The sequence below is a fragment of the Cherax quadricarinatus genome, chromosome 28 (genome assembly GCF_038502225.1).
Source record: "Cherax quadricarinatus isolate ZL_2023a chromosome 28, ASM3850222v1, whole genome shotgun sequence".
Taxonomy (NCBI): domain Eukaryota; kingdom Metazoa; phylum Arthropoda; class Malacostraca; order Decapoda; family Parastacidae; genus Cherax; species Cherax quadricarinatus.
Genome location: NC_091319.1, coordinates 6,955,702 through 6,967,586, shown reverse-complemented (window position 1 = coordinate 6,967,586; position 11,885 = coordinate 6,955,702). Strand labels below are relative to the sequence as shown.

The following is an 11,885-nucleotide window of genomic DNA, read 5'->3' as shown; positions in this document are numbered from 1 at the left end:
AAGTCTGGCGCCAGGTCTGAGCAGTGCAGGGCTGTAAGTCTGGCGCCAGGTCTGAGCAGCCCAGGACAAACAAGTAACGGCTACTATAATAATTTCAGATGCCACCTACTAGAATTTCCTAATACGGTGGTTGTGATGGGCTTACAACCGAAGTATCTGGCCTTCGAGCCAAGTCTCCTTACATCTGCTGGCCCTGTTTACCTAGCAGTGCATAGTGGAGCGTTAGGAAGTCTTAGAAAAGAGGACCAAAAGAAGGAAATGAACTTCTTCATGACTCTTGCAGTAGTCTGTCATTAGTCCTAAGAAAGTCTTCGACTGATAACATTCTGAGGATTATTAACCCGGGAAACGTAAGAAAGTCCAGCAATTTGACTTATTTCTGCTAAGTCCTTCGATAACAAGAGGTGCAAGGAGACATTCATTGTCTTCCGTCGCTAACGTATCGAACCTGGGAGGTGTAGGTTGTGATACTAGTGCTGTACCAGCGAGCCACACTGAGTGTCCTACTACTGCTGTGGTCATCACAAACACCTCACACATACTATGCTGTTGCCTCGTCCATAAAGGCGCCCTCAATGTACCAAAGTTGAGTCGACAACAGCTTTCACAGACCGGTTCCCCGACTCTGTTGGGATTCACTGGAACTGGAGTGCCGAGTTACGGCCGATGGCACAAAGGCAGAGCCGTGGCACTCCTCAAATTTAAGGCTGGGGAAGTTGGGCGGAATTTCGGGGAATACGGAAGAGGGAGAGAGTGAGAAGGAGAGGAGTGTTGCAGGAATATGGAAGTTATGGTGGGCTCGAATTTATAGGCTGCCAAAAATGCCACACACTTGCTGTCTACATCAGGGAAGAAGTGCCTAGTTCTAGTAGGATCAATTTTATCGATTTAGTGGAGAGAGATGTGTGGTAGTGAGGAACGTTGATGGTGTGGGTGGTGTGGGTGACCATGGGGGGAGTACACCAGTTGTAGACGTTTACGCAGCGGCGAGACGGCGTGTCATTGTTCCCTACCTCGTGCCTGGCCCTCCGCCCTCCTCTCCTTACTTTCACTCCCCCTTCGCAATGTATACGCCACTCTCTGGCTCCTCTGTATGGCATATGGCATCGTTGTTCATCGTAGATGTGTAAGGAAACTTGTCAGACAACTTGCCAGTTATTCCATTCATGAGGTGGAGCAGCTCGGGACGAGACCAAAATCGATATGCGTGAGAGTGGCTTGGGCCGAGAGATGTTTGTGAGGAGGAGACTAGTGTGGTGAGTTTCTGCGAGGAGAGTTGATGTTAAGCGGCTGTCTCTGCTACTCTCTCATCACTCATGTGTAAATACTCGCTCACCCTTCACCTGTTTGCTCCTTACTCTGAAACTAGTAAAGCGTGGAGGCGTGCCGGAGGCCTGAGGCAGGAGTACAGCCTGGCTGAGGCGGGGGTGACACCGTGTGTCCAGGAAGGAGTAGCTGGCGTACTTACACACGGCTATCATCACCCATGTCAGCACAATGTTCAAGGGGATAAAGAAACGCTTCAACTCCTCCAGGTGAGTGAAGCAGTGTGTTGAGGGTGGCAGTATAAGGCAGAGTGTAGCTGATGGCAGTCTTGGATGCAAGCCTCGTACTGACAACTTCCCCCCCCCCCTATTCCTCCGCCACTCTCAACTACGCTCTTATATTATAGTCTTTCCCCGCTACTCTTAATTGATTTTCCCTTCTGTTTGTTACTTGTGTTTGTGGGGGTGTGTGCGACGACCCTGGGAGTGTGTGAAGGCTGTCAGACAAGCACAGGGGAGGCTGTAAGCCTGAGAGCGTCAGTCTTGGTGAAGATGCAGGTTTCCTGGGATTCACAGGGATGCCACAGGCCTACCTGCTACTCTGAAGAAAAACATAAGCTGCAGAACAAGATTTGCCGGGACTACGTTTCACTCCGTGAAGAGCTCTGTCCAGTCATGGCTTCATAAAGTTCTCTATAGAGCGAAACGCCTATTGAAAGCTTGTTCAGCGACATTATTATCTTTTTCTACACTTGTCGAGTGTACACGCCATTTGGCTGAGTGTTAGTCACCAGACCCACCACAACCCTCATAGCCTCAAGTTATGACAGAGGTTAGTCGAGTTGAACACTTCCTTCACTCGGTGATGTACAAAATTTCTCTCAGGGATGCACAACTCTTTTTTTTCCACTTAGCAAGTCTGCAACTTTCAGCTGATATACTGAATAAAGCAGATGGAAGGTGTTCAGTGCCACAAGTCAGTAGAAAGTTTGATTTGTTTTTATTTTACATAAGATATCGAAGGCTACAATTGTGCGACTCAGGGACGAGTCCATAGCTAGGAAAGTTAGTGTGAGTGCCGAGACTTGATACCGTTCAAAATAGGCTTATTTATAATATGTGGCAGAGTTATACTGACGACTCATACAGCTGTGGTACCGCTTTGTGAAGTCCTGCGAGAGGTATACTGACTCATACAGCTGTGGTACCTCAACTCCTGTGAAAGGTTATGCAAACCCATTACAGCTGTGGAATCTGAAGTCCTGCGAGAGCCTATACTAACTCATACAGCTGTGTTACCGCTGTCAGAAAATTTTCAGAATCTTATACTGACCTATACATGTGTGGTACCTCTGAATTCCCGTGAGAGGTTATAAAGGTGCGTCTTTCAGTATGTATAATATTTACAACAAAGTTGGGCTGTAAAATATGCCGTAACACGGTCTGTGTTGTAAAATAGCTGACAAAACCTGCTCCTTCTGACCCCCACCATGAGCCCACTCTCTCCCTCACCACCCACAGCGCCAGCAGCCCCGTCAACACTTAGGATATTTGGATCACAGTCGAGGGCGCCCGGGCTTCATAATCGGATGAGCTGATATACCTTTGATCGGTTCCGAGATTTTAATCTCAGTCTGGTGCTTGCCCGATCAACTAGACTGTTGCTGAGGGTGGCTTTCTGGCCCACAAATCCATCACAACCTGGTTGATTCGGAACTTGGCGGAGGAAATTGTTGCATTTCCTCTTGGAGACTTCTACACTTGTTCCGCCAGTGTTTCTGATGTCTTCTGGTAAGATGTTAAAGTCTGGGACAATAGTGTTCTCTAATTGCACCCGCAACGCTCCTTCCTTTCACTGGTGTATTCCGTACTTTCTCTCGTATCTCTCAATTCAGTAAAGTTGGAGCCGGGCCCTAAAGCACCTTCCACGTATATATTATGTGTGTGTCTTCGCTCCAGTGAATACATATTTAGAGCTTTCCAGTAATTTAAATGCTTAGTTGGCTCCATGGTGCCCGTAAATGATCTTTGAATCTGTTTCTGTTCTGATATCTCTCTTGCTCCTAAGGGAGCCGTCAACACTAAACAGTATTCTATATGAGAGAGCACAAGCGATTTAAATAGTATTGCCATTGGCGCTATTTCCCTTGTTTTGTAAGTTCTAGATGTATGTGCAACTCTCCTTACACTAGTTGACCACCACCCACAACTCCGCCTACAGAGATCGCCCACAACTCGGTCAGAAGAGGTCACCAGCACTAAGATTCACCGCCCACAGCTTCGTCAAGAGAGAAACCCCCATCAAGGCCACCACCAAAACGCTTACAAGTCAGGTGCACTGTAAATAAAGCAAAACTAAACCCCCCTCCCATGATAAAGTAGATAAAAATGATTAGAAAGAGCCTTTAATGACAGCAGCAGTATGATAATGAATACCTAGACATGAGAATCAGGGTACGGTACTGGACAAGAGAATCAGGACATCGTACTGGATAAGAGAATAAGGGTATCGTACTGAACAAGAGAATCAGGGTATGATACTGAACAAGAGAATCAGGGCAGAGTATTGGACAAAAGAATCAGGCCACCGAACTGGACAAAATTCATCAGTATATATACTTCATACGAGGGAATCAGACCATCACACTTCATACGAGGGAATCAGATCACACTACATACTAGAGAATCAAATCATCACATCATACGAGGAAATCAGATCACACTACCAACGAGGGAATCAGATCATCACACTACAATGTGAATCACTACGTACATAGAAAGCGTACAGTTGAGGATTTTCATAGAAAACTGGTCAGTATTGAGTTGTATCACTTGGTGTTGTATCGTGTACATTTATCCTCCAGTATTAAGGTGGGTTGTGCTTCCTATATATATATATATATATATATATATATATATATATATATATATATATATATATATATATATATATATATATATATATATATATTGTACAAACGAAGTTTTTTTTGGGGGTAACCAAAGCTAACCTAACGGTCTAACCCACCCTAACCTGACGGTCTAACCCATTCTAACCTGACGGTCTAACCCACTCTAACCTAATCTAGACCAATTAACCTAGACCGACGGCAATACTAGGTTAGGTTAGGTTATAGAATTTACTGCTAAGCTTAAAAAAAACGAAGTCTTGCATTTAATATCAACAAGAAAACGTATGGTGGTGAATCTGTAACCTTAAAGAAAACGTATGGTGGTGAATCTGTAACCTTATAGAAAACATGGTGGTGAATCTGTGACCTTATAGAAAACGTATGGTGGTGAATCTGTATCCTTATAGAAAACGTATGGTTGTGAATCTGTAACCTTATAGAAAACGTATGGTTGTGAATCTGTGACCTTATAGAAAACGTATGGTGGTGAATCTGTATCCTTATAGAAAACGTATAGTTGTGAATCTGTAACCTTATAGAAAACGTATGGTTGTGAATCTGTAACCTTATAGAAAACGTATGGTTGTGAATCTGTAACCTTATAGAAAATGTATAGTGGTGAATCTGAAATGAATCTTTGAATCAGATTATAGCCACCAGAAGTGAGGCGTGTAATTTACATTTATCCTTCCACATTAGGTGGGGTGCCACCCTGCTAGTGAATGTCTCTTGATCCGAGGAATTTGGGTTGCATTCCTTTTTCTCATTAAGCCACATTCTTCTCAAACCATGTTTTGATCCCTATGGTCTTAATGCTTCACTAGGAATTTCGAGGTATACCTTACTGGGTAGTGGTATACCGTAGATTGAATGGGTATAATAACGTCAGGTCTTCGATGTGGATGAGGATGGGCGTCAGCTCTTAGCTGCCTGGAGTCGACCTGGAGGATGTTCCGGGGATCAGTGCCTCCGTGGTCAAGTCCTTGACCAGGCCTCCTGGTGGATCAGGGCCTGATCAACCAGGCTGTTACTGCTGGCCCCACGTAGTCCAGCGTATGAACCACAGCCCGGCTGATCGGGTACAGACTTTAGGTAACTGTCCAGCTCCCTCTTGAAGGCAGCCAAAGGTCTATTGATAATTCCCCTTATGCCTGGTGGGAGGCTGTTGAACATTCTTGGGCCCCGTACACCTACTGTGTTTTCTCTTCGTGTACTAATGGCGCCCCTTCTTTTCATTGGGTGAATGTTGCACCATCTGTCCAGTCTTTTGCTTTCGTAGGGAGTGATTTGTGTGTGCAGATTTGGGACCAATCCCTCTAGGATTTTCCGGATGTAGATTATGATGTATCTCTCGCCTGCTCTTCAGTGAGTACAGGTCAAGTGCTTCCAAGCGTTCCCAGTAATTAAGATGTCTGACGGAACTTATATGTGTAGTAAAGGATCTCTGTACATTCTCTGGATCCGAGGTTTCATCTGCCTTGAATGGAGATGTAAGTGTATAGCAGTATTCCAGCCTCGAGAGAACGATTGAAAAAGGATCATCATTGGTTTGGCATCCCTTGTTTTGAAGGTTCTCATTATCCATCATATCATTTTCCTCGCAGATGTGATAGTGACACTGTTGTGTTCCTTGAAGGTGAGATCCTCTGACATTAATACATCCAAGTCCTTCACACTACATTTCCACTCTATAGTGTGATTAGAGTTTGTAGTATACTCGGTTCTAGTTATTATTTCCTCCAGTTTTCCATAACGGAATAGTTGAAATTTGTTCTCATTGAACATCATATTGTTTTCCGTTGCCCATTGGAAATCTTGGTTTATATCTGCTTAGAGATTTACTGCGTCCTCAACGGTTGACAGTCTCATGCGGATTCTAGTATCATCTGCAAAGGATGACACGGTGCGATGGTTTACATCTCTGTCTGTGTCTGATATGAGGATGAGAAACAGGATGGGGGCGAGTACTGTACCTTGTGAAACAGCTTTTCATTATGGCAGCCTCCGACTTAACTCTGTTTATCACTACCCCTTGAAGATCCATCTGCTCACTTTCACGGTTATCCCCTTCAGCAAGCGTTTTGTGTGCTGTTACACCATAATCGCACTTGCCAAAGGCTTTTGAAGAATCTGTGTATACATCTGCATTCTGTTTGTCTTCCAGTGCATCAAAGACCATATCATAATGGTCCAGTAGTTGCGAGAGGCAGGATCGACTTCCTCTGAACCCATGCTGCCCTGGATTGTGCAATTGTTGGGGATCCCAAGTGATTTGCAATCATGCTTCTTGGAACTCTTTCAAGGCTATTGCTTTATGGAGTTGGGCTATATTCATTGTTTTTAGTGCTAAGATTGTGGGATGTCATCCGTGTCTATGATCCCTTTCCATAGCATACTTAAGGCACGCGAAAGGGGTTTCTCGCAGTTCCTAATGAACCCGGAGTTCCACGAGTCTGGGCCTGGGGCTGAGTGTATGGGCATGTTGTCAATGGCTTTTTCAATAGATAAAGAGAGGCGTCAGCTCTTAGCCTGTACAATGAAGAGCGTACTCTCCTGTGTTGGAGTGAGGCGGCGAAGGAACACTAGTTAAGAGGGAGCTGAGCATCCCTTCGGTAATTTAGCGTTCGAATGAGAACAGTTGTAGCGTAAGGTGAGTGAGTGGTGTGCAGGGTTGGTGGTTAGACTTTGTGCCAGCAGTTGTGGTGGTGATGTAGCTGGTCAAAGTGTAGATGCACAATGTACATTGTCCTTCACACTGGTGTACACTAACCTTTACACTGGTGTACACTAATCTTCACACTGGTGTAGAATAACCTCACACTGGTATACACTAACCTTCACACTGGTGTACACTAACCTTCACACTGGTGTACACTAACCTTCACACTGGTGTACACTAACCTTCACACTGGTGTACACTAACCTTCACACTGGTGTACACTAACCTTCACACTGGTGTACACTAACCTTCACACTGGTGTACACTAACCTTCACACTGGTGTACACTAACCTTCACACTGGTGTACACTAACCTTCACACTGGTGTACACTAACCTTCACACTGGTGTACACTAACCTTCACACTGGTGTACACTAACCTTCACACTGGTGTACACTAACCTTCACACTGGTGTACACTAACCTTCACACTGGTGTACACTAACCTTCACACTGGTGTACAGTACACCCTCCACACCTCGTGTGTCATAAACACATTATGAGTCACTGACAAAAATTCTACAGTGCAAACACGAAATATTTTTACTGGAGTTGTGAATCAGTACTGGTACACCACTGGTTGTTTAACTGGTGAGTCAGTACTGGTACACCACTGGTTGTTTAACTGGTGAGTCAGTACTGGTACACCACTGGTTGTTTAACTGGTGAGTCAGTACTGGTATACCACTGGTTGTTTAACTGGTGAGTCATTACTGGTATACCACTGGTTGTTTAACTGGTGAGTCAGTACTGGTATACCACTGGTTTAACTGCTGAGCAAATCAGCATATATCTTAAGACTCAGGTCAGGTATAACTGAGTTTCCATCAAGACCACACACACACACACACACACACACACACACACACACACACACACACACACACACACACACACACACACACACCAAACAGGACAGGTCAAGTGTCTGTCGACAAGTGCCTTAGACAACGAACCAGTGTATGGTTTGTGGCTGGTGTTGTGGTACCTGGTTAACAGCGAGCGTTGCTAAACCAGTGAGCAAGTTATGCTGTGACTAACTCCAGACTCAGGAGACCTCTGATGTAAACCACCACCACCACCAATATCACCACCACCACCACCATCACCACCACCACTGATGCTTACAATCAGACGATCGACAGTGGCATTCCAGTTATTTAAACTTAATTTGCAGTCTTTTTTTTTCCTTTATTAAATTGTTTTAAATGTCTAAATTAAACACAAACTGCATCATTTGATTGTACTTAACACAAACTGGATCACTTGATTGTACTCAACACAAAGCTGGATCACTTGATTGTACTCAACACAAAGCTGGATCACTTGATTGTACTCAACACAATGCTGGATCACTTGATTGTACTCAACAAAAGCTGGATCACTTGATTCTACTCAACAAAAGCTGGATCACTTGATTGTACTCAACAAAAGCTGGATCACTTGATTGTACTCAACACAAAGTTGGATCACTTGATTACTCCTAGGATAACCAGAGTGACATAAGCCTACAGTGAGAAGGGTTGATCCTAGGATAACCAGAGTGACATAAGCCTACAGTGAGAAAGGTTGATCCTAGGATAACCAGAGTGATATAAGCCTACGGTGAGAAGGATTGATCCCAGGATAACCCAAGATAGCCAGGATAATGGAGGACAAACAACGCCACGTCAATATTCAGAGCGTCATGCGCTTGTGTACGCATCAGCGCAGTCTGTCGACCGACGCATAAAACTGGCGTATTTTACGCCGGCTGCCCTTGTTAATAATGGGTATGGGTAGTCCAGGGAGCGTCTTGTGTTGTTGATAATGGGTATGGGTAATCTAGGGGTGTCTTGTGTTGTTAAGAATGCGTATGGGTAGTCCAGGAGTGTCTTGTGTTAATAATGGGTATCGGTAGTCCAGGGAGCGTCTTTTGTTGTTGATAATGGGTATGGGTAGTCTAGGGGTGTCTTGTGTTAAGAATGCGTATGGGTAGTCCAGGAGTGTCTTGTGTTGTTAATAATGGGTATGGGTAGTCCAGGGAGCGTCTTGTGTTAACAAAGGGTATGGGTAGTCCAGGGAGCGTCTTGTGTTAACAATGGGTATGGGTAGTCCAGGAGTGTCTTGTGTTGTTAATGAGGAGTGATGATAATGATAATAATGAGTGATACTATAGCAGTAAAAGTAGTGAGTAATAATGGTAATTAGCAATAATAATGAGCAGTAATGATAAAATGGTATTCATGATAACGAGTAATAATAACATAGCAGTAATGATAACGAGTAGGGATAGGACAATACCAGAGCTATCGCCGATACCGAAACTCAGTTTTCGGCCGATACCCACACCCAGGGCCGGGCTGCGAGACACCTGGAAAACTCTCGAAAGCCTTCAGAGGTACAGGAGGGCTCTGCTTTACAGCGCTTCGCTAATGCAGCGGTTTTCAGTTATACCCATTCTTAATTTATTCAGACTTCTTACAGTAAATATATTCACCACTTGCTATAAGCTAAGGGTGGAAATATTTTAAGGAATATGTGTACTGTATATCCAGTTTTTTAGACCTGATATATGATAGTGTAAACATGTTAACAGGCTTGTATATGCATTTGAAAGTGAAAAAGCTATGTTTCACTTTACAGCGAGTTTTGCCTTACAGCAGTAGTTCGGAACCTAACCTGCAGTATAAGTGGGGATCCTGCTATATATCAGAGATGAAAATGAGCCGATACCACTGATCCTGATACTTTGGGGACATCCCTTTATACCGTGTGATGCTGATATGCCACAGCGGGTGAACAGTGTATGTGTGTGCGGGTGAGGGGTGGGGGGGGGTCCTGGATGGCATGGACTGCCAATGTGTTGGGGCACTCTCTCTCCTGGCAGCTGGGGGGGAGTGGGATTGGGAGTGCTAGTGCCATCCTTGGCATCCTTGGTAGAGGTGAGGCACCACCCTGGGTGAGTCAGGTATTGGCAGACACTGCCAAGGTTGTCTTGAAGGAGGTGAGGAGAGTGGCAGAGGTCACTTGCACTGCCCCCTGTGTGTGTGTGTGTGTGTGTGTGTGTGTGTGTGTGTGTGTGTGTGTGTGTGTGTGTGTGTGTGTGTGTGTGTGTGTGTGTGTGTGTGTTGCGTTCCACGGAGAGATTGGAACCCCCACAGTGTGCTGCTACATTGTTCTACACGATGGGTACACTGTGGGAACATCCACAGTGTACATCTAAGTCTTCTATAAAGAGGTGCTTTACAAAGAACATCCAGGGTTCCTCTTCACTAGCTATTAATAAGGAAGATTGCCTAAGTGTTGATAAAGAAGATTGCCAAAGGATTTATATGAAAGATTGCATGAAGATTTATATGGAAGATTTCCTAAGTATTGACAAGGAAGATTGCCTAACACTATCACCATTAGCAAGAAAGAGATCATTGCTTGAACAAAGGAAGATGAGCCGGATGGGATGTTTGTTAGGTGCTTACATAGTGCTGGAACACCAGGAGGCTTTACAAGAGGACGTAGTAAGTGCTGCAAATAGGAAGTTAACACACACACACAGGCTGGCTGTATGCGGGAGTGAACAAGCGGACACATTATCTCCCTGTACCAGTACATATGTGCCTGACCTTGCTGCCTGTATGCGATTTTACTTGAGTAATATAAGAGACGTGTGTGGTACGTATATATATATATATATATATATATATATATATATATACAATAAGATCGCAGTAAACAGGTGATTTTAAAATATGCAAAACAACCACTGTGAAAGAGTATTGAAATTCCAAGCGCTTTCGTGACTACTCACATTGTCAAGGAACTATAAAAGTAATACATCAAAGGAAGGCAATTAAAAGGGCTTAGACTACACCTCACAGTCAACCCCCACAACAAAGAAACACCTGATCAGTTTCGTATAAATTGTCCAAATGGCTTGTTAACATTTTGATCCCTATTGTTGGTAAAATTTCTAACTTTAATGTTAAAAACAACTTAGATTTAGTTGATAAATTAAGCTCCTTGACTGACTTAAATGATTTTAACATGGTTAGTTTTGATGTTACTTCCTTGTTTACGAAAGTTCCTGTTGATGATTTATTAAGTTTCTTATCTGAAGAACTCGTTAACTATGATTTACCATTGCCAGTTCCTACTATCATTAAACTTATTAAACTTTGCATTGTTGATGCAAAATTTGTATTTCATGATAAGTTTTACACTCAGAAATTTGGTAGGACAATGAGAAATCCTCTTTCACCTGTTCTTAGTAATCTATACATGGAATTTTTTGAAACAAGATTGCTTAACACAATTCTCCCTAATAGAGCTAAATGGTTCAGATATGTTGATGATATTTTGTGTCTTATGCCCAAAAATGTAGATATACACCATTTCCTTGGCAAATTAAATATCTTAGCCCATTCTATAAACTTTACTGTTGAGTTTGAGGAAAATAACTCATTGCCTTTTCTAGATGTTTTAATTATTAAGAGTAATAATGAATTCAAATTTAAAATTTACAGAAAACCTACAAATAACTGTTCCTATGTGCACTATTATTCTTCCCATCAAGATAGAGTTAAACTGTCTGTTTTCTCATCAATGTTTTTGAGAGCTTTACGTATTTGTAGTCCAGAGTTCATAGATGAGGAAATATCCAAAATTTATGAAATAGCCATTGATCTGAAATACCCGAGAAATGTAATTGATAAATCATTTAAAGTTGCTAGAAATACTTTTTACAACCCAAAAAGGGACAACCAGCCTTATTCAACTAAAAATATGTTGGTTCTCCCTTACCATGAAAACTTGGTTGATATGCCTTCTCTTCTTAAGACTTTTAATATTAAAGTTGTATTTAAAAATCTTGATACAGTAAAAAAACTTTTGATAAAGAATTTCCCCCAAAATGCTGATGGATGTGTCTATAAGATTCCTTGTAAAATTTGCGATAACTTAGATTAAAACAACATAAATATAACATTAGAACTGGACAAGATTCCAATGCTC

At 43.0% G+C, this 11,885-nt stretch overlaps 1 protein-coding gene across 6 annotated transcripts in view; it reads left to right on the top strand.

Moving 5' to 3' along the window:
- The first annotated feature begins 1,072 nt into the window (after positions 1-1,072).
- Positions 1,073-11,885, top strand: part of LOC128693150 (serine-rich adhesin for platelets-like) — a 299,245-nt gene continuing 288,432 nt past the window's right edge. For 2 of the 6 annotated variants that reach the window (XR_011392523.1, XM_070089374.1), the window contains exon 1: positions 1,073-1,535. Coding sequence is in view for 5 of the 6 variants with exons in the window: in XM_070089374.1 (XP_069945475.1) it covers positions 1,498-1,535 (38 nt within the window). In the remaining variant the exon portion in view is untranslated. The remainder of the gene's footprint in view (positions 1,536-11,885) is intronic. The other 4 variants (XM_070089371.1, XM_070089375.1, XM_070089370.1 and 1 more) reach the window with 3 other exon arrangements.